The following is a 23,665-nucleotide window of genomic DNA, read 5'->3' as shown; positions in this document are numbered from 1 at the left end:
ATTATTCTTTATGTTAATCGGAGTGCTCCGGAGTCCTCCCGTGATCTTAATTGCCATACGTACGTTTTCACATGAATACAAGCGTCTCCTAAACACGGCGAAGATGACGCAGCGGCCGCGGGTTCGACTCCGACCTGCGGCCCTTTTGCTGCATGTCGTTCCGCCTCCCTCTCCCTTTTCATGTCTTCCGCTGTCCTATAAAAAAATAAAGGCCTAAAACGCCTTAAAAATTGCTCTTTAAAAAATATTTTTTAAAAACACAGCGAAGAGGAATCGATATTACGTCTGTGGTTTGTCTCGCATAAAAATGAGCTTGGCCGATACTGAAAAGACATGAAATCAGAGCGCCGCCTGCAGAGAATCTATGTGCACCCAGAAAAGAAATCAAACGAGTAAGACATCCCCTCCCATCTCATCTCGAGGATCACCACTTAAACAATCCGGCTAATTTACAAATCAAGATAACCCGGCTTTGCGGAAGGACCTGCAGCTCTTGAAAAAAAAAAAAAAGAAAGAAGGGAGTCTTTGGCCACAGACTCGACTCTGGAGGGGGAGCAGCAACAGCATTGTAATATGAGGATTGGGGAGCTGCGGCTCACTCGGCCGGCCCATCTGCTCACGTTTACACCCAGCTGGTAAGATCAGGTGAAAGTGCTGGCTGCTGACATCTGATCAAATCAGCCACAGTCTGAGCCTGTCATTCTCGCTTCAGAGAGCACTACACAACAACACCCACGACCTGGGACTGAACACCGCAAAGCATCAGGGGCCGCGGTATCATCTGGGACTGGCTGGGAGTGTACATTACAAGGGCTTTTCTAGCAGAGGAAGCTCATGAGAAATTTGTGTCACGCAAATACACATTCTTTTAAAGGAAGCACTGCTAGCTTATTAGTGCTGTAGGCATTGTGTAGGGCAACAAACAACCTGTAGTTATAATGAAATCTAAAACATAACAGAGAAACACAAAAAGAGCCCATTTTTATAATTTTTTACTGTTTTACCTTCATTTTTTAATGAATTCTTTTTAAATGTCTAAACCTAGTTTTATGCTTTTAGGCCTTGGAATAGCCGCAATAAGAGGACAACAATACTTTCTCAATGCTACATCTAAATCACAAAATTCGACCCATTATTGTACATTTGAGAGAGATCTTGTATCCTTTGCATTTTTATTGAAAACTAATTCACAACTTATAAACATCTTACAAAGCACAAACACACACTCCATCCTCTTTAAAAATGTACTGCTCAATTTTAGTGGACTGAGAAGTTATAATTATCCCCCTAATGTGCGAAAACTGTGTAAGCGTGCATTTTTACTTTCGCCACAATCTGTCTCACCACCGCATCTTCAACTTAAAGCTGACAAGCGAGTTAAACGCCCGTGACTGCGGGATGTGTTTTCACCTCACAGGACTTTACGGTGATTCATGCTAACTGCCAGCAGATTCACATTATATCTCAGACATATAGCATATAAATCGCTCGGGGAACAAAATTCAAGTATACACAGATGTTTATGCAGTGCATGAAATTAGAAGTGGGGGGAGGGGCGGGGGCGGGGGGTACTTGATGGAGTACTCCGATGTCAGGCTGCGGAAGGAACATTAAAGGCCAGGAGTGTGAGTGAAGTTAAGGGAGCTGATACATTTTTTTTCCAAATTGGAAATTCACACAATCATTCGATCGTGAACACGATGACTGGAAAATTATATCAGGGAAGGGCCATCAAAAAACCATTTAGGGCCTCAATTAAAGTTATTACCATTAAAAGGATCTGCATCTTCAAAATGCCATGAAAAATTAATAATGATTGCCAATCAGAAAAAAATGATCTGTCTTCTCCGAAGGGATCAGAGCACATTAGAAATGAAACGGGGGACAGAGAGAGGAAGAGGAGGAGGAGGAGGAGGAGGAGGAGGAGGAGAAATAGAGAGAGAAGTCAAGGATGAAGAAGAAGAAAAAATGTAAATCCCCCTAACCTGATCCCTTGCAGGCTTGTGTGTGGCCATATGCCGCTCAAGCTGAGTGCGGTAAGCAAACGTGTAGTTGCACAGGGGGCAGGCGAAGTTCTCCTCGTTCTTCTCATGGCGGTACTTGATGTGCTCCTTCAGCGAAGTCAAACGCTTGTAGCCCCGGTCGCAGTAGGGGCAGGTCAACAGTTGGGCGAAGGCATCTGGCGTTCCAGGTGGCAGGTCTGCACGGGAGACAGCGGGAGGGGGGGGGAGGGGAGGAAGGGGAAGAGAAAGCGGGCCAAAAGGTCAGCAAATCAATGGCAGCTAACGGGCGGGCTGCCCAGAGTGGTATGGGAGTTATCTGTGCAATCTGCTCCACATGAGAGCCGCAGTGTCAGCCTGGCATCCGCTGACACACACACACACACACACACACACACACACACACACACACACACACACACACACACACACACAAGCACACACTTTTACATGCCCCCCAGTTTCCTTTTACTACTGCATGTACAGTACACAAACACACAGAAACACCCTGACACACGCACACTTTTACATGCACCCCTGGTTTCCTTGTCCTACTGCATGTACACAAACTCACAGACACATACGCAAAGAAACTCCCTGACACACACAGATAATTCCCCCATACCTTTCTAATTGCTTTAAACAGCCCTCACTTTTTAATGCTATTCCCACTCACACGTTCATCACGTCTGCAGCATGAATCATGAGCCCATTCCAATTCAACCCCCCCCTTCCCCCCCTCCAGTTCTGTCCCTGCGGAGAGCCTCAGAGGTGCACTATCTGATTTCAAGCCCCTGCCCAGCTGTTGCTTAAGACTGTAGGTAAACACCAAGGCATCCGGTGAATCTGTGGGACCAACAGCTGCCCGGTTGTGTCAGCGGGGAGAGCTGCTGCTCTGTCCAGACTCCTTTTCTTTCTCTTGCTCTCTCTTTTTTAACCTTTGCTGGTACAGGGGAGGTTAGCTGAGCAAGCTGATCTGTTACTGCGACAGCACGGCTACAGGAGGAGGCCACAGTTCAACGCAGATTATTATTCCTTTTTTAAAATTGGATATTAAAAGAATTGTATAAAAATGAATCTCTCTCTCACCTAACATTCCCAGCACCTTAGTTGAAATCATTTTGAAAATGCTTTAAAGCAAGATGGTGCAACTTTTTAAAGAGGAAATAACACGTTTCTCTTGCTACAAACTTAATTAATACATTTTTCTTTTTAAATTCCACACTCAGATTTGCTGCTACTGCAAAGACTGGCTTATGGTGGCTAATGTTAGCAAACTGAGCTAACTTTAGATACATATTGCTGTGTGACATCTCACTTCAGCACTCTTATCTTTGGTCTCTCTAAGGCAAGGATCTGCAACAGGGGGTCCTAAGGTATCCATCCACAGATCCAGTTCATCCTAAGGATTCACTGTGCCACATGTATGTGGAACATTAAAAGATAGCTTAGTATTCTATGCACTAAAAACTTATGTATAAAGGCTTAAGGCCGCCCTACACGTTATTGTAAGCCCAGTTTAATATGGAACTTAATTTTATACAATATAAGTAGAAGGTGGTCCCTGCTCTGTGTCTCTTTCACCCTGCTCTAAGGAGTTGAACCAGCAGTCTCCCAGTGAAAAAAATAAAATAAAAATGCGTTGACCCCCTCCCACCGCCCCGTGACAGGATGCGTACCATTCTCCTCTGGACCGGTGGCCTCCGGCGTGCCCAGGCGGGACAGCTCCTCCGGGGCTTCTGGGTAGATGATGGCGGTGTCGCCCCGCTGCAGGTACTCTGCGATGCTCACCACGTGACTGTCGCCGTCGTCCAGCTTCCGCTTGGCAAAAAAGTCCTCGAACTCTGAAGTGCAATCGACGCTCTTGACTGAAGAGGAGGGAGGGGGAGAGAGAGAGAGAGAGAGAGAGAGAGAGAGAGAGAGAGAGAGAGTCAGTCAGTGAAAGGGAGGAGACCGACAGAGGGAGGAGGGGGAGGAATAAATATAAATTGGATTCATTCCTTCCCCTGAGAAATGTTCTTACAGAAGGATATTGGGTACATCTTGGTGGAAATGCGATGAGGACAGCCACCCTAAAACATTACAGCCATGCTTTGGGGAGAATACATCTAAATTACTGGGTATGCTTGTCACGCCATGCCGGCTAAAATAAGAACCGTAACTTAATCCGGCCAGGAGTCGGAGATAAACGCGCTACCACGAAGCTGCTGAGGAGCAACGTGTGAAAAAAAAATCTCCACTGACCTAATTTACTCATGACATTAAATCTGATTTTGAGTTAGGAGTTTAGGGCTGTACAATAAAAAAAGGAAAACACTCACACACACTCTCAGATACGTACATATACAAGCCCAGCTTAATCAGCAACAGAGCCACGTTTCTTTATATCGACTTTCACATATAAGGTCAATCAAGAGACTGTGGCTTTTGTTGATTCTGTGTTGAACAGATTACCGGGGCCAAACCACAAACCAGTGTCAAAGAAGAGAGAGAGAGAGAGAGAGAGAGAGATAGAGATAGAGAGAGAGAGAGAGAGATAGAGAGACATGCTCTGCCATAGCTGAGCAGAATGTATCTTAAGCCAGCCAAAGTGCTGAGGCCACACAATGCGTTTCTCTCAAATTATTTCCCAGTCCCTTCTCTTCAGGGAAACTCTTAAGCTGCAGTGTGGAGATAGCTGCCTCCAAAAAAACAAACCGGAGCTAAAAGAAATCAGCAGCCTTCATTAGTCAAGGGGATGGCCGACTTTCAAAATGCACGCACTCACGTGCGCGCACATGCACCCGCGCACTATTTACAACCTGAAGAAATTCTGCAGGCTGTTTGGCTTTGTCGAGACCAAAAAAAACGAGTGACGTCTCATCAGACTTCATGCCCTGTTAATTAGGCTTTTTAGACTGCGAGCCAAGGTGAGCTTTAAAGAGCGATTTGTTAGGCCGTGATGACTTTGCGGTCCAATTTGCGAAAGGTCAAGGTAGTAGAGATTTGGTTGTCAAAAAAATAAATAAAATGGCAACGAAATGTCATCGGTGCCAATGGATCACTTTTGAGAAGCGTGATAGCATCATTTACAGCACTCTCATTAGACCATTCTGTGTGTGGCTTCTGAACACCGCTAATTGTGAGTGTCGGGCTGAATGTCGAGCTGAATGTTTTCGCGATAGCTGTTGTTTTTTATGATTGACTGATGATTGACCGGGGTGAAGTGCAGGACGCTGCCAGGCTTCTTTATCACGCAGCCAAATTCAAAAATGAGCACTTGATCTTTAACGTTTTTCGGAGTCATTCTGCATGGAAAACTAGAAATGTGGCTTGTTTCTTTAAAAAGGAGAAACAAGCGGTGTTTTTCTTCCAGTGAAGGAGGAAATCACCTGGATCAAAGTGTGCTTTGGCACCGGGGGACGTGATCAAACTGCTTCATGTCTTTAAACGAAATCACATGTGATCTAGTGGCGGGGAGCTTCCACAGCGGTGCCATGGTATTGTTTCCAAAACTCCTCTAAGCAGCGAAAATGGAAAACATTTGCTGCACTCCAAATTGTCAGAACACAGGGAGAAAACAGGGGAGAAAACACCACGATGGGGCAGAACGTAATAGTAATTAAAGCTGAAGGGAGGGTTTTTGAAGTGGGGGCTGTGTGCGCGTTCTGTGGGGTGAGTCTGGTTTACCAAAACAGCGTCCGGGGCCAATTGTTAGGGTGGCCAGGATGATATCATGGAAGGGAGGGAGGGGGGTGTGTGGCTGCAAATCAGCTTTTGGTGGCTTAATGAAGAATGGCAGGTAGGGTTCGGGCTCCGCCAGGAGTAGGCAACGGGACACAAACACACATTTGAGGCTCACTTAGCTCAACAGGACGGCTGAAAACAAGCACAAAATGACCATACATTTGGACCGGGATACATGGCGTCAAAATCTTTGGGGAATTCATTCGCCGGCTCCCTCGCAGTTATCTTTGTTGACAAATGCCGCTTCCTCAGTAGCTCAGCAGTAAATTTAACTTTCTCAAAAAAATCCACTTACTTTGATTCGACCAAAATTAACAAAGCAGACAATGGCGGAAATGCCAATGCATTTAAGTAAGATTATTTGTTCTAAGAGATAGGTCGATCCTAAACAGGATGGATAAGCACATAAGAAGGTGGGTCCAGAGTAGTTCAATGATAGGAGGATGGTAGAATTGAAGGGGTGCCACCTTGAATCCAGGAATGGGCTTGTGAGATGGCTAGGGGGCTAGGGTGGCGGAGTTTGGAAAGATGTCCTATTAACGGTTTGTCAGATCAGATGTCTACACTAGAAAACGGGGAATGTACCTGAGCTTTCTAGAGGGCTCCTAAGAAGCTTTGTGCTGGGGAGAGACGTGTATGATGGGCTTATGGTGTTGTCATTTATACATATGTTTATATGGGTTATTGTCAATTTTGTTAGTATTTTGTTGAAAGGTCTGGAATATTGTCGTTACTGTGTCATCTTTTCTTGATTTTTGTCTGGGTGGGTGGTGATGACGAATGTTGAAAGTTCTATGTTTTGTATGTAAATACAAATTGCCAATCTAAAAAAAAAAAATAACCTTGAATTTGGATGTAAAGTATTGAAATATTATTACATTGACAACATCCCTTTGAACGAGCCACTCTAAAGGTTCTGGAGAAGAAAAAAAACTTGAGCATCCCGTGGCGAGTTATTGCAAGTAGATATTGCTTCATTTTAAAAGGGTCAGGGGCTAAAAAAGATGGGGACAGACTGCTTGAAAAGCATGGCGCAAATGCAGAAAGTACACTGCCAGGGAAACCAGCCACACATTCACACAAAAACACACACACACACACACACACACACACACACACACACACACAGACATTTAACATGTTCAGTCATCTCACCTGTACCGTTTCCTACTGCCTGCAAAGTGGTGTCAGGGCCCAGGGTGTCAAAGTCATCTTTTATTTCATCTGCACAGAAACAAGAAGAAGAGAAAAGGAGGGGTGAGTACCTCTGTGCACCATGCAAACCAACAAACGCTGACAATGAGGAGAAGGAAGGTATGGGGAAAGCAATAAAGGCACCACTGTGCATCGCAGCACGCCGCCGCTTTGTTCGGCATGCTTAATGAATGCTATCATCTGGGCCAGACAGTGACTTATTTACCTTAAACATGACAACAGGCAGCGGGGGGAGGCGAAGAAAGCTTCAATCGCCAAAGAGAGCGATTAAATACACCACGGCACATCCACCTGAGCAATCGCAGAGCTCCAGCCAACACGCAGGCTGAGCTTATTACTCCCTGGCTGTGACGCCGCTGCAATCCTCTGCATGCAGGATCACGCTTGTTTTATCACGTCATTTGGTGGATGCTTTTTTTTGTTCTTCTCCGAAGCTGTGTTGTGAGCGCACACATTTGTTTTTTTAAATTTGCCACAACCCCTGGGCAGAGAGTTAGTGCCTTGCTACCAACTAAAAAAGGAATACAAGCCTTAACCACAAATTAAGAGTTTTAGCTGCACAAACATTTCTCAGGGGGCAGACCTGCTCTGGAGGCAGAAGTATTCTCATTGGTTGGGGTAAACCACAGGTGGGTGGAGACAAAGAATTCACGCTCTCTGGTAAAAGTATGTCAGACTGAACTGAAGCCCCAATGAAATGGAACAGCGTGTTAAAATGTAGAGGCTAAGGGGCGACCTAGCAGCTCACCTGGTAGAGTGCGTCCCACGTACCAAGGCTCAGTCCTTACCGCAGCAGCCCAGGGTTGGAATCTGACCTGTGGCCCTTTGCTGCATGTCTTCCCCCCCTCTCTCTCTCTCCCCACTTTCCTGTCTGCCACGAGCCTATCCAAGGTCCAAATCATTTGTGGTTCAATTATAAAAATGTGTCTGTGTAGTGTGAATAGTTGGTTCCCCCGACTGGGACTGAAGATCGAAGCCCCAATGAAATGGACAGCGTGTTAAAACTTAGAGGCTACCACATTGAGAACCACCAATCGCAGAAATGCTGGCTCTGAGAAATGTTTGAATAACTAAACCCCTCCAGGAGCATTGACGTAAACAGAACAGGTTTCTTACTGCCAATCAGGATAATGGCACGCGGCGGTTATTGTCCTGGCACAGGTAAAGGTGGCTGTAAATAAACGGCAGATTGACAGGCTCGTAAACAAACCCCCTCGTCTGACAAATTCATCCATCCACGGTCGACAGGAGGACACCGACTGGACAATCAGCTTAAGAAGTCCCTGGTCCCTCCTTCCCTGCCTCGGCGGTAAAAAAAATTAAATCAAGGTGCTTCCCAGAACATGGGGGGCTTTGTGTTTTAAAAAGAAACCTGCATTGTGAGCCTTGCACGCATCTGTTCTTGCTGTGCTGCTCCTGCAAGGATTGTCACAAGTGTTGCATTGTGAAGATTCCCCCCCCACCCCCCTTTCTCCACAGTGCACAGCAGGATCTGATGTATCTGACTCTCCCTGAGCTATTAAACAAAAGATGAGCGCCTACATTACAGAAACCTGGCTGAGATATTACAGGAAAAGGTGGTGGGTGTATTGTTTATAATAATGTTATCCTGCTACACAAAAGCCAGAAGCAAAACATCGTTTTTATTTAGAGTTGAAGACAATGGGTTTAATAGTTGCGGAATGCTTTTTCTGAGGCTCGCAATTCCGGGGTTTTCTCGAAATTAAAGATGTGGCTCCGGCGGTGAAATGATAACTACCCTTGTCAATGGCTTCACAGAATAATGACAGACTCTTCTGGATGGGGCATGTCCTAGTTTAACTTTCCCCTCGCGAGGAGTTTTTTTTTCTTCTTTTTCCCCCCATGTACATTTGATTGCTGCCAAACAGCATCCAAACCACAGTGGCAGTATGAGAAAATGAATGGCTTTTAAACATACATAAATTAAGAAGTGACAAAACAAAACCGATTAAAAAGAAGAAGAAACCCTCTAGTATCATATCTTTCACGCTGAACACGGTCAAAACTCCCTTGCATTTGCGTGTCCTCGTAGGCACTGTGTTTGCTTTGGGTAATCACATTTGGCTGCATACTTTTGGTCTGACGCAAGGGGATGACCGGTGGGATTTACTGGCCCTCCACTCTCCCCTATTTACCTTGGACAACTCTTGTTATCTGTGGTCTGAAGGGAGGGACGGCTGCCTCCAGTAGGAGGTAGACTAATACCACTTACACCTCACTGCTGCGGCCTCTGGCGCACACACACACACACACACACACACACACACACACACACACACACGTATAAGTCCTGGGCTCCATTCAAATGGGACAAAGTGTCACTGTGGTTGCCTGGATCGTTCTATAGTAAGAAAAAGGCACTAATGTTGCTGCTGAAAAGCCTCTTTTTTTTTACACACACACACACACACACACACACACACACACACACAGAGTGTATAAGACATGGCCAATTTCATAACTTTTCCTCGTTGAGTGTCTCAAAGTTTTCACAACATATGAAAAGTACAAGGGAAGAAGAGGGATTTTATTTCTTCTGGAGTCATTTATGCCACAAATATGTGCCTATTTTTGGTAGTGGAAAGCATTTTGGATGAATCCTGTCCACTAAATGCTGGAAAAGTGTGTTTTGTCAGTGGTAAATCACAGAGGACGTGAGGCAGTAAGGTACACACCTCCTCGCAGAGCCATGTTGAGGTTTGACTCAGGAGGAGTCCCGAATACCTTGGCCAGACCGTAATTCCACCTATTTTCATAGCAGCTCTGATGCTGTTTATTTTGAAAACATTCCTATTTTTATGGCCGGTCACCGCAGTCGCTTCAAAGTTTCTGCCTTTTGTGCGTTTGACCTCATTCCTCCTGAATGGGTCTGGTACGCGCACAATGGCTTCAGAATCTCAAGACACAAAACAAGCTTTAATTAAAACTGATGCCATCTCTGGTATTTTTACACTAAAGTTGTCAATAGCAGACATTTGGTGTCAATGTTCCATGCCTTCAAATCTTAGCCAAAGAATACAGTGTTTTTTTTTTTCCTGGATGCACTAGGTGTTTAAATGGCAAATTAATAACTCCAAAACTTGATAAACGTGCGAAGAAAACAAGAACCACTGTTTTACCAAATCATAGACGGACACATTTCGAAAAAAAATAAATAATAAAAAGTCATAAAATGAATGTGTCTGTGTCTTATTGAGCGCTTCGATACTGCAGCGAACATGATGGGGGGGGGAAAAAGTGGATTTCAACAGCCTGTGATTGCTGCAACGTTAAGTCAGAAATCCTTCCGACGCCCTGGAGAGAAGTTTAAAAAGGGCAAAGGGAGAAACGCAGGTGATTTATTTGAAAATGTCTGTCAGTGATAATGATGTCATGCTTTCCAGCACATTGCGTCCAGCCTCGCTGTGGGATGAAGGAATGTCAAGGACAACGCCAGACACAAGACACTGATTGTGCCCTGGAATCAGAAAGAGGCTCGGCGATACACTTTCTGTTCTCACTTCTCTGTCTTACATGCAATAGTTCTGGCTCGGAAAAATGATCCAGGCTGTGTTGCTCCATTGCTAAAGACACTTTTTAAAGCATCACGACACATGCAATGAGTCTTCAGAGTGTCTCTCTGTGGTTTTTGGGGAGCGACATTTCTCCATACTTTTACTGCACTTTCCCAAAACATCTAAAAGACACTGCATTCACTCGCACTTCCAAGACCTGTGTACAAACTCCCGATAAGGGAGTGACGACCAAATCAGTCTGAGTAGGAAGGAGGGGGGGTGGGGGGGCGCTAACTTATCTCAGGCCTAAGTTATGTGCTGAGGTATCACTGTAGACACTTAGGCACCGAGGAAGAAGAAAAAAAAAAAAAAAAAAAAAAAAAAAACAGGCTGGGAAACACAGCACCCGCAAAAGATTGGGAAAGAGACTCCCAAACGCTCTAATGAACTTGACTTGCTCTCCGAAATATGTCAGCCACTTTATCACACAAGAAGCATATTATCTGGGAATTGCAACATAGTTGAATTACAGACATTATGGCACCGCGGGTCTTTATCAAATAAACAATTACCGTATGCAACGACAGCTTGTTTATCCTTTATCTTGATTTATTTACCAAACCGTCTTCTCTTTCTCCCCGCCTTAAGGAGCCAATATGAACTGTTATTTAGGAGAAGCAAATGTTGATACCCACTAAGTTTTTTTTTCCCCGTCCCTAATAAATGTGCAATTCCTTCCCCACCCCCCATATTAAAATTTAAGACTGCTGAACGTTCCCCCGTTTTTCGGCAGCGTGCACAGCTAGTTCATTAGCAGAAATGAATAGCGGAGCCCAGCTCATTTAAATTGGCTGTCTTACATGACTTCTCGCCATACTCTGTTCCTGTCGCATGCTTCCAAGAATCATTGACTCTTATTATACATGTAAATGGCTATCATAAAAATAAAAATTTCATTTAAGATTGTTAATGACTTTTCGCAGCAGTCTGGCTTCCTTTAATGATCATACCCTGCCCCCTAATTAAAAGTATTTATCTTTCAAGCATCCGTGACTGGGCCCCCCCCTCCCTTGCAATCTGAGTTGCTCAACAAAAAGACGATAAGTCACTCAAGTTTTGGTGAAGGTATGACTTGCCTGGGATTAAGCAGCTGGTTAGGGAGGAGAGGTGAACACTGATACAGTTTGAGTCCTGCATCTCCTGCAGAATCTGCAGACTGAACCAATAACTCGCATCAACCACATTCTCAACTCCCGGTGCGTTCCATTTTCTGCAGCTGGCACGCGGTTTTTTTTTGGGGTTATACCTTACAGTAAATAGTTTCCGTTGTTTGGCTCAGAGCGGGACTTTTCTCTAAGCGTGAACCAAATGGTCTCTGTCGCTCCCACAGAGAAACTGTTTATCACGTCTGTCAGCCGAGGGAGCATCATCGGGGCTTCGCCGTCAGACCTGGCTCAAGTCGTGTTTGCCCAACGCTTCGCGGGGTTTGTTTAAGTCTACTCGGGCACCAGATGGGGTGGGGTTTACGGCATAAGACCGTACCACGAGTGGCAGGATGTGCACACATTCGCAGTAACGTATCCGAGAGTCAGCTTAGCGGTAGCTTCTGGGATTGACAGCTCACCTGAAAACCCCACACATCTGGTAGAGCACATAGAACAAACGAGAGAAGAGTTTTTTTATAGTGCAAGATCTGTGAGAAATATGAAAGAAATAAGGTTATTCTGGACACTGTACCATTTAGAATATATTTGACATTACGAGCGGAAACATTCTCTTTCAGAACTCAGAAATGAAAAAGGAGGCATTCATCTTCCTGAAAACGCAACAAAAAGTTCCTGATCGTGTCATCAACAAACTTAAAGATGCTAAGGTTACTGTTGACCGATTTCATGTTGTGAATTTAACTCTAGCCACATAACGTACTGACAGTACTTCATAAGCAACATTTTGCTAGCTTTAGATTGGTTTCGGGTGAGCACAATAAAAAAATTAATAATTCCCCATGTCCCTTTAGGGCAAGGCCACCCAATTTTGGGGCCAGCGGCCACGTTTGGCCCATCCTCCATTTGTTTTGGCCCACCATGGCATCTGTCATGCTTATTCTCCTCTTATTTTGAAAGTCAAATCCTAACTGTAATGACTAGGAAACGTACATTTTGTGCAGCAGGGTTAGGGTTAGGGTTAGGGTTAGCCCTACTCACCAGTACCGTCGACCGAGGCGCTCAGCATGTCGTTGTCGGGCCAGATGTGCTCCACGCCGCTGTCCCGCATCTCGTCGTCCTCCTCCTCCTTGGTCAGCAGGCCGTGGCTCTCGGCCCGCGGCGAGGCCTCCGGGTTGGTGAGGCTGGCCGGGCTGCCTGTGCCGTTGAGCAGGGGGTCTTCCTCGGACACCGGCAGCTTGTCCTCCTCCTCCGTCTCCGAGCCCGTCTCCACCACATTCTCGTAGTTCAGAGCTGTAACACAGAGACACAAAAAGAAAGGGTCAGCATAGGAGAGTTTTAGGGACAGGGCTGCAGAGAGATAATGTGGTGGAATGTAACTAAGTACATTTACTTCAGTACTGTCCTTAAGTCCAAGTGTTGAGGTACTTGTACTTTACTTGAGTCTTTTCTTTTCATGCCACTTTCTACTTCTACTCCGCTACATTTCAGAGAGAAATATTGTACTTTTTACTCCACTACATTCATCTGTTACAGCTTTAGTTACTGGTTATTATATTATATAAAATCTGCTGTTTTATTCTAAATTAAACTAGTGTTTGGATCCTTTACACTTTCTAAACTACTTTGGAACTTGCATACAAGTGTCAGCCGAGTGATTCAACTCTAAACATAAATGACAGAGGAATCTGAAAAAGGGATTTCGACTTGTTTTTGGAAATTGAAGGTTTATTCCCAGATTAAAAAAAGGTCACCCCACATCACTGCTCGGTCCAAGGCGTAGGCTCATCTTTTCTTTTTTTTTTGTGGGTTACACCCCAATTACAGCATCCGCGGCTGGAATCTGTGACTGAACCGCAGCGGTGGACAGACAGCTGTCGAGGAGAGGCGGGGGCCAAAATAGCCACTAATTTTCAGTCCTGCTCACATGCCTCGGATGCCAACGAGCTGCACCTTTCAGGACCGGCTCTGCCCCGCAGCATATCCGTCACGATTGAGATGCTTCACATAGCACATGCAATATTACAAATGTCGCTGCTGTGCATACAAAAAGGCTTAACCTATAGTAATTTAGATTATGCATCACATGTACCCCTTCGGATGTCTTCTTCACATTTGCATTGCCAGTGAACCATGAACAAGAACATAGAGGTTTCCTAATATGTGAAAATATAGATACGACAGGGTCTTGAGGGCCTATCGAGTGCACACATTCAAAGAGGTAGGCTGACATACATACCACACGCACACACACACCCTCACACACACTCCAAACTCCAGAGCAGCATCAGCGGGGCCCGCCCCGCTTCCACAACACTCAGGTCCCAGACATATGCCTGCTTTTCTTAAAATAGACGGCCTGTAAATAAGGGCTGTGAACTTAATCAAAAGGTGGCTCGCGTGCAAATTAGTCGCCAGCATCGGCAGGTTTCTCGGCGCATGCTCGCCGCAGCGTAAATTGTGGCAGAAAAGGGAAGTCAGAAGACTTTTTGGAGGAGTGCAGATGGAGCGCTAGGCTGAGCCAGGAACATGGCAACGCATGGGGACACACCTCATTGGCAGCTCGTGCAAGAATGTTCTGCGGTGAGAGCCAATCATGGGAGGACCCAGACTTTGAGCCACCATCGTGAAGAGGTGGAGGCTTTTTTTAAAATGTATTATTATTGTGCTTTAGTTGAAAATTCATGTTCCTGAGCAATTTAAAAAAGCTGCAGCAGGCTCATAAGTCTTTGGTGGAAAATCAACACATTTAAATCTAATGGCTTGGAGAATGTTATATGAATAGTTTACAGGGTGCAGAATGCCTCGCATTGTGTCATCGACAAAGCTTAATTACAACATCTTATGTGCCATATTTTGGCCTACTGAGGCCTGAAAAGTGTCCCTGCCTCTTGAACCTTTCTCAGAATCAAATCAAGAGCGGACCAGATGAAGTCCATGCATGACATTTTCTGAGGACATTATACATATCAAAAGATAAGCCTCCCCACATCTCCTCCTAACACGTCTCCGTACGATTGACCGGTCTGCACTCGCCTTCAGCGAACAACTGCACAACAGGTGCAAATTAAAATGAAAACAGGGCTTTCAAACGTGGGAGGGGAGGCATGGGGCGAGGAGGGTGGCAGGCATGCTGGCCGGCAGGACGGGGGAGGAGGAGGAGGAGGAGGAGGAGGGTGGGAGTGCGGTGACCTGCCTCGAATACCAATCGACAGAAGAAACAAAACCTTTTTCAAGAGGTGTGATCACAAGGGTTTAGGCAAGTTCAGACTCAGTAATGCTCCTTGGAGATGACAAAAAAGGCAACCGAGGCTGGAAAACCCAGGAGCGGAGAGAATTCCTGGGTGGTCCACATCTACCTTGGTACAATTGATATTGTGCCTTTGCCTGAAAAGTTATATATTTATTTTATTTAAGAGAGGAAAGCCTTTACCTGTTTAACTCAACATATCCCTAATTGAAACACCGAAACGGTCAAACTTCTCTCAAATCAACGGCCCTTCAAAACAACAAAATGATCTAGTTTTTTGGGGGGAATTTGTGGCCCATTGACCCCTGAGGTTTTGAACTTTTTCTCAGCAATGTCCCATCAGCTCTGTGTCCCCCCAACGTGCAGAGGAGTAGGGGAGGGGCAGCCGCGAGCGCGGGGCTGGTAGAACAAAAGGCCAAGAGGCTTGGGAAGCTATCAACCCGTCGCTGTGAACCTGATCTCGGGATGCAGATTCAATGACGGTGGAGCAGGGGCTGGCTGAATGAAATTATCTAAGGCTGGACAGGTTTTAAAGGGCCCATTCTTCCCCAATAAAAGGAGCGAGGGAGCTTCTCTTTTTGTTTAGCAACACATCCACCGCGGCAACGCACACCGGTCTGACTTGCAATACTCCCACACAGGGATTGAGGGAATGCGGCATTTGAGTGGAGCTTCTGGGGCAAAGCAAACTTTTCGGGGCATGATTGAGAATTTAGGGGTCTTCAAAAGTAAATCCTGGAGAAGCAAAAGTGGAGCTTTCATTTCTATTCTTTGTCAACCATTTTTTCTGTCTCTTGCTGGGTTTTTTTTCTCCTTCTTTTCTGATTGCTTGCGACGTCTTGTTCTTAAGTTTCTGAACATTTTTTTAAGCACGGGGGGGGCGTTGAACTGTCTCTGAAAAGCTACAGTAGACGCAATCTTCTCCGAACGTCAGCTGTCTCCTCGCCATTCAACGTATAGTACCTCCGAGAAGGCAAAATGACAGTGGGGGCGCTCGTCAAAGTCAAACCCGCAGCATTAACGTCAAAGAAAGCCACCATTGTTTAGGTGCCACCGCTGACAAGAGCCTCTCCCTCTCCGAGCGCCAAGCATCTATTGGTATTGTGTCACGCAACAAAGTAATTCTAACCTACTAATATTTCGCAGGCAGTTATTTCGCCCCCACCGCCGGCCGAACCTCGCTCCTAATCAGCCTTTTGTGTTGCTGAGAAGAGAGAAAGACAAAGAAAAGATGTTTACTCCTCAAAAGCCTCTCCTCTCCTTTTCTTACCTTAAGTGTCATCCTTGACAAAAGCAATCATGGCTGACGTTTTTACAAACTCGTGCTACCTGTTTGATATTGCTTTCTTCTCCTTTTAAAAAAAAACAAACAAATCTCTCCTACCTTTAAGGTAAAAAAAATAAATAAATAAAAGGGCGCTTCTTTGACTTGCGTTTTGCAGATAATTAAAATGACACATTTAACAAGCGCAATTCTTGTTAAATATCAGGTTTTAAACTATCTGACATAACCCTTCTCACAGGCCCGGCATTATTCTGTCACTCACAAAAAAAAGTATAGAGAGGAGAGGAATATTGTATATTGATTAGGACGGCTAGAAGCATCAGCAGTGACAGCAGAGAGACCCAGAGTGCAAAGGGAGAAAGTCTTATTGGAGTCTCATCATTTTCTTTGAGGAAGATAAATAAAGAAGAAAAGAAAAACAATGGCACATGCCATTCTTCAGCCGCGCCAGTCGAGTTCTGCAGATACTGAGAAGCCGGCCGAATTAATTTAGCGCCGGAAAACAAACTCCAAAATCAAAAAATTACGAAATGGCAGCGAACAAATGGCTCCGGTGATAAAATAAAGAAAAGAAAAAGAAAAGGCCTTGAATGTTAGGAGTCATAATGGACTCCAGCTAAACCAATATATAACTCGCTCCGTGTGTGCTTTTTGACAACAGTTGTCTGAGCACATGCTGCATTCAAAGACACCCAGAGTCACTCGCAGGAATACGCCGCCACCAACTTGTGCCTTTGATGTTGACCCGGTGCATCTGTTTGCACGTATGTATGCGTGGAATTTCTTTCAAGATGAAATCCGAAAATGAGCTTGTGTCACACACACACTTTTTAGGTCCTCTAGAGGCAATTCGGTCAAACTTCTGGAATGTAGTAAATACCTGGTTTTAAAAAGTGTCAAATGAAATTCTCCAAAAGTTTCGAGGGGTTTTATAACCCAGATATTTAGTCACGCATTGTGGTTAAATGAAGCGTCCAGTTCTTAGCCACTAGAGAGGGAGGTAAAGGGGGGGGTTACAACCCTCCTAATAATCTAAACTGACCAGTGCAACCCACCCAAATATCTACTATAATTTCCTTTACATAAATAAAGGCAAGTGATGCAGACAAAGGCACAAATTGTTGCCTGAAAATGAAGTGTTTGACGCTATAAATTTCAATTTTGCCCAAAAGTGGACATCTCAACCCCCCCCCCCCCACCCCAATGTTGAACCCAAAGTCACGCCCTTGACTGTAGGTATGTACAGAAAGGTGAGAAAGGGAAAACTACTGCTCCAATTTGGAACCCATTGCAACTGGACAAACCCTCTCTTCCACAACCGTGAAAGCCAAGTTTGGAGGTGTTCCACACGCACTCTGCCCAGGAAAACCATTTGACAATGCTAACATGTATAATCACATCTATTTAACGATCCCCAAGTAGTCGTCCAGTGCCCGGAGGAGGCTGCACTCAAAGCCCTTTCCTGCTCGAGAGCTGGAGAAAGAGAGAGAGAGAGAGATAGAGAGAGAACTCTTTCTGTTTCGGCGGGCCAACGGTGGAGGTGATCACTACAGGGGGAATGACTAACACCCACGTTTTGCGCTCTCTCGCGCTAACCCCGGCTGACTTTTTTTTAGCCGAGTGTCGGGGCTTAGCTCCAGGTGACACGCTCGGCCTCCTACGCCGATAATGAGCCAGGACATTCTCCCTATTGGACGATAACTGCTCACGCTCGCTCCCTGTCTCATGAATGTGAGCCAAGCGGATCACCTGGATGGCTGCGAGGGAGATGGGGAAGCAGAAGTGCTCTATTAGTCTGTGTGTGTGTGTGTGTGTGTTTGTCGGCGGGAGGGCATTAAGGTGCAAGCGAGGTCGCTGCCTCATGGCTACGGCCAGCGGTAGCGGATTCTTATGATGACCTTTCGTCTGCCTTTGTTCCTGTCTGCAACAGTTTAAACACTTCCCCGGGTAAGTCTTACTCCTGTGTGATGGAAACCTCACACCTCTTTCACTACATCTGCCTCGTTTTTACATCAGCAACTCATTCTTTTACATGGTTTTCTTTCTCTTTTTGCAACCATCTTTTTCGCTTTTACACATTTTCTATATTTCTAGATCCATTCTCGTATGAGCCTGAATTTGAAAAACATACAGATGCTCATCCAAAACACCACCATGAAGAGGTAAAACATTCCATTAAAAATGCTCGGTAGTAAATGACCATTGACTGAGACACCCAAACTAATTCATCTATTTAGCTTTTTAAGAGACTGTGAGATGAGAATTCCGATGAAATCACAAGACTAACTTCATTTTAAAGGCTTGCAGTTCACCTCAAATAACTGTTTTGATCCAACTAGAGAGAACCTTCGAAAGATTATACGTCTTCCACGTAAAAACAAAAAACTAATCTTTAGGTAGGACAGGGAACACTAGTGGCGTCTAGGAGTGAACCCAAGTCACGCCAGACAAAAGAATAGCAGACATGTTTGGATATTCTGTGCTATCTTGTCTCAGTATAATGGTGCGATCGAGCACAAGGGGCAAATCGGGGCCAAGTCGGTGAAAGGACGGTGGCAGAGGGCAAACAAAAGCCCCTGAAAAGAGACAGAGAGAGAGTGAGGGGTGAGGGCCAGGGGAGGGGAGGGGGGCGACTTGGGAGAGACGATGAATGGTGAAAACTCAGTGAAGTGTAAACGGAACCTGGGAGTGTGTGTGTGTGTGTTTGTGTGTCTGTCTGGGCAGTGTGTGCGTGTGTGTGCATATGTCTATAGGGGGGGGGGGGCTGGAAAGTGAAGTGAGTGTGTTTGACTGATATGAGTTGTTGAGGACAAGGAGGTTTTTACACTTTTAGGTGTTTTAAGAGATGCTTTTAATGAAAATAACTGAATGTTTAACAGTAAAATAAGTCTCTCTGCGAGCATCGACATGGTGAGAAGGCCCATAATTCACATTAATAACCAAAACCAAGCTATAAGGTAAATCAAAGCCTGAATATTTGATGTTTTCCAGGATTATATTCTCATGTCATGAGTGTGAAAACCAAAGTAGTGTGAAGCTGCAGATCTACAGTCCTTCTAGATGCATCCACGGGGTCAACAGCCAGTTAATCCAACATTTACAACTGAACCACAAAGCAAAAATGGAGAAATGTAGACCTTTTCCAAAGTCGCCTATATCACACCTTGGTGATTCCCTCTTTCATTTGATGAGTCTTTGATTGTGTGTGTTGACGGCCAAACTTCCCAGCGTGTCGCCACGCATCCGTCAAAACGGCCGCCGGTGGGTTTTTTTTTTTTTTGTCCGCGGAGGAGACCCCTTGCAGCAGCGCTGACTCTAATTCAATTAAAGTCCCATTTATTTGCCGAGGAGGCCCGAGCAACAGGCTGGGGAGGGAGAGAGGGAGAGAGGCAGCGAGAAGAAGAAAAGCTGCAAGGTTTGCTCAACAGCTCAGAGGCTCCCACCTTTGCCGGGTCCTGCATGGATTCACCATCTGTGCCCCCCCTTCCCCTCCTCCTCCTCCTCATCCTCCCCCAGTTCACACATGTTCCTGCCTCCAACAAATGTTCGGAGTAAACCTCCCCCCCCCACCCCCTCCCTCCTCTGCCTCCTCCTCATCACACAAGCCAAAGAAGAAGAATAAAAAAGACACACAAAAGCTTCCCCTGGCTGCCCTCAGGACTCCCAGGCCAGGAGAGTGGGAGGGAGATTTTCAGAGAAGAAGAACAGAGGAGGGGAGATGTTGGTAGGGAAGGGGGAGGAGCTGTAAGTGTGTGTGTGTGTGTGTGTGTGTGTGTGTGGAGAATATATATATATATAAATATATATCTTATTTTTAATTCCGGCTCAGGTGAGCTTTCCCTTTGCTTCCCCGATGTTACCCTGACACACGTCAAGCAACGGGAAAAAGGTGGTGGTGGGGGGGGGGGAGAAACGGTTAAAATTAGAAAATTTAATTTATTTGATAATTTCCCAGAATAATTAGAGTTAATATGGGTTAATTAATATGCAAATCTCTCAGCAGATGTTCGGCAGCGAGGCTGCGCACGGCTGAGGAAAAACAGCCCCCTTCTACTTTCTCCTTGCCTGGTTTTGGCTGTCAGTTATTGGGCCGTAATTACTGTAACTAACCAAACACACACACACACACACACACACACACACACACACACACACACACACACACACACACACACACACACACACACACACACACACACACACAGAGGGGGGGAAAAAAGAAAACGTTTGCTGGGTGAACTGCTTCCAGTTTTGGAGTCGTCGCAGGCAAAGCGGTGCTTCTCACACACATTAGAGAGACCATCACTAATTTCCCCTTCCACTATAAAGACCCTTTTTATGCTCCGAGCTGAATGAATGCAGCGAGTGCTTTAAACTATTTGAAATTTGCGAGGCTTTGTGTGTGTGTGTGCTGATGTATACATGTAAATTGTAAAGAAGGAGATGCAGCAGGAGAAGCAGCAACTATACTATGACAAGAGCACCTGCACGTTAAAATAGAGTCGAAAAACACAGATAATAAAGCAGATGTGCGGAATCTGTCTTGCCATAAGAAAAGGGGACGTGCACGTGTTTACATGTGTGTTTGCAGCTGAATACTGAATGCCGTAAACATGCACACGAGTGGCAATACTTGAAGCGGGAAAAAAAAAGATGCTGGGGATTTTGTAAAAATAGCAAAAATGTTTAAAAAATAAATTGTTTAAGAAAAATTGCTGTTGAAGTTTTTTAGACTCATCTTTTATTTTGAAGTTCACTAGCAAATTGAACCACATTGTAAATGTTTCCCCAAACACAAACATAACGCAAGCTCTGCATCCGCAAGCAGGCATCATTTGCACAATTCTATTTCATAATTCAACAATTAATCGGTTAATCGACAGAAAATAATCGACTAACTAACGTGCTTGGACCTTTAAGTCATTTTTTTTTTAGCAAACGGGTCAAATATTCACAGGTTTCAAACATTCGCAAGTGTTTTCGGTTTTACATCGTTGAAAATTTTATGTTTTCAAATTTTAGACAATTTAAAGGCGTCACCCTAAGCTCTGGCAGCTTACTTTGGCCATTTTCTCCATTTTCTGACATTTTATACACTAAATAATGGATCAATTCATCTAAAAAAAAGAATCAAGAGATTCATCGATAATGAAAACAATCACTAGTCGCAGCCCTAAACTGAAGACATTTTCCTCTTCTGGTTTCGTATTCTTGTGGGAGGAGGGAAGGGTTACCTTTAATAGAAAGATTTAATTCATGAATTCTTCCCTGGGGAGGGAGAAAAATATAAGAGCCTATCTCAGGGTGCTTGCCAGGGTTCTCCTGTGGTCAGCTCTCTTCAATAATGTGTTTCCGATAGCAGTCAGTGTGTGTGTGTGTGTGTGTGTGTGTGTGTGTGTGTGTGTGTGTGTGCGCCAAAAGCAGAGACTGTTATCTAAATCGTTCCTCTTTCTCTACGGCCCAGAGTCTCTCTCTCTCTCCCTCCCTCTTTCTCTCTCTTCGTTTCCACTCCTCCTCCACCTCCTCCTGCCCAGTCTCAAAGGGACACCGTGGCTCAATGCCATGAGTCCACGCCCCAGCCTACACACACACACACACACACACACACACACACACACACACACACACACACACACACACACACACACACACCCCTACATGTAGTACGCAGCAGCAACATGCATTCATAAAAATAGACGCACACACACATGACGAAGCAGCTTGCGGAACATTTTTAAAAATAGGAGCACTCCCGCACGTATTATATATATATATATATATATATATATATATACACACATACAGACACACACACACACACACACACACAACATGTTCACACACACACTCAGGTGGCGGAATCTGCTGACATGGCCTCGAATCAGGTTAGATTTCGAGGTGGAGCGAGGCGGGAGCGTCAAATTGATAGTCACAGCCTTCTGTTATCAGGTCTGACTGTTTAATATTGGAACCTGGCCTCGTGTGTGTGTGTGTGTGTGTGTGTGTGTGTGTGTGTGTGTTTGAAGGCCCCATGAGAGCCTGCGTGGCCTTGCAGTACTTTGTGCGCAGCGCCACCATGATAACACATCTGCTTTGGGTTCATCTGTTTATGAATCACTCTTATCTGCCCTGGAAGTGCTACACCGCTCCTGTGTGTACATGTGTGTGTGTGTGTGTGTGTGTGTGTGTTTGTGTGTAAGTGTGAGTGTGTGGGAGTGTAAGTCTGTGTTCCTGTATGCGTGTTCCTCTGTAGGCTTGTGTCATTGTGAGTATTTACCAGAGAGGGAAACAGGCAGAGGAGGAGGGGAAGATCTACTTTGACTGAGGAAAATAATAAAAACCTTCCTGTGGCTTGAGAGCACTTGTATGATTGCGAGAAATGTCAGGAAAAGGACAGGAAAAGTCAAACGGCAGCTACAGGTTTCATGCTATCGGGACAGGTGGTGTGTCACCTGTGAGGAAACTCTTTCCCTTGTAGCACAGAGTGGCGAAATCCAGCAATTCTTCATGCCTGACGGCCCCACGTGCCTCGTTTTAATAAAAAAAAAGAATCTATAAAAATAAATTACTTGCGCTAAGTATATGCAAATTCAAATGTAAGCAATCATTGCAAAATTAATTTTGCCAGAACTGATTAAAAGCTTTAATAAATCTATATACAGTATTGCGCCAATCTGATATTGTAAATTTATTACGCTCCCTGTAAGATTAATTAGAAAGCTACGGTAACATATTGCACTGCCAGGACAGATTACTGTACTTTTTTTTGTTAATAACAGTTAAGCAGAACCTGAGCTGTAATTACCGGCTAACAGAAGCTTTTGATGCTGATTTCCTTCACCAGGAGGAGAGAGAAATGAGATCCAGACGGTAAAAAAGAAACAAATGAAGGCTTCTCTCCCCCTCTCTCTCTCAAATGCTACGCATCTATTTTGGAAGAAAAGAATTAATCACTGCTTGAAGTTCATCTTTTAATATTGCACATACAAAAAAAAAAAAAAAAATCAAGGGAATCCAGGCTGGAGGACTTCATTTTGGGAACTGAGGACATGAATTAGAAACTCTCCTCATTTGCCCTGCGAGTTGAGCAAGGTAAAGCATCGACAGTTGCCAGGGTTAGGGGTTGAATTCCCACCTGAGCAACCCCGATTCAAAAAAATCGTCCTACAGAAACAACACCAGATCACAACCTGGCTCATTTTCCTTTTTTTTTTAAACTGAAATCATTTATCCCAGACTCTTTCACCTTTTTCCTTAGACATAGCAGCCAAAACAACCGGTTTGATCCGGCCAAGGTTGTTTTTGCATTCCTGTCCACAGCGACGGGGCCATGGCCGCGGTTATCTCAGCAAAACAGCACCTGAGAGCTAAAACAACTCTTTTCTCACTGCTGTCACTCCGGCCTCAACTCTCCCTCAAAAGCAACAACTACGGAGAGTTGGCGTGACTTTGGAAATATTCTGGTTATTGTGTTCCAATGTGATAAGTGGATGACCACTAGTGTTTTTCTT

The 23,665-nt window shown here is 44.9% G+C and overlaps 1 protein-coding gene across 5 annotated transcripts in view; it reads right to left on the bottom strand.

Annotated features, from left to right (window-relative positions):
- Positions 1-23,665, bottom strand: part of zeb2b (zinc finger E-box binding homeobox 2b) — a 107,985-nt gene that overhangs the window by 10,979 nt on the left and 73,341 nt on the right. For 3 of the 5 annotated variants that reach the window (XM_031297790.2, XM_031297789.2, XM_031297793.2), the window contains exons 3-6: positions 12,661-12,915; positions 6,882-6,950; positions 3,680-3,868; positions 1,986-2,200 (exon numbers count right to left, since the gene is read on the bottom strand). In XM_031297790.2, the coding sequence (XP_031153650.1) occupies positions 1,986-2,200; positions 3,680-3,868; positions 6,882-6,950; positions 12,661-12,915 (728 nt within the window). The remainder of the gene's footprint in view (positions 1-1,985; positions 2,201-3,679; positions 3,869-6,881; positions 6,951-12,660; positions 12,916-23,665) is intronic. The other 2 variants (XM_031297791.2, XM_031297795.2) reach the window with 1 other exon arrangement.

The sequence above is a fragment of the Sander lucioperca genome, chromosome 24, assembly GCF_008315115.2.
Source record: "Sander lucioperca isolate FBNREF2018 chromosome 24, SLUC_FBN_1.2, whole genome shotgun sequence".
Lineage (NCBI taxonomy): Eukaryota > Metazoa > Chordata > Actinopteri > Perciformes > Percidae > Sander > Sander lucioperca.
Note: the sequence above shows the minus strand (reverse complement) of the source record. Positions and strands in the feature narration are given on the sequence as shown.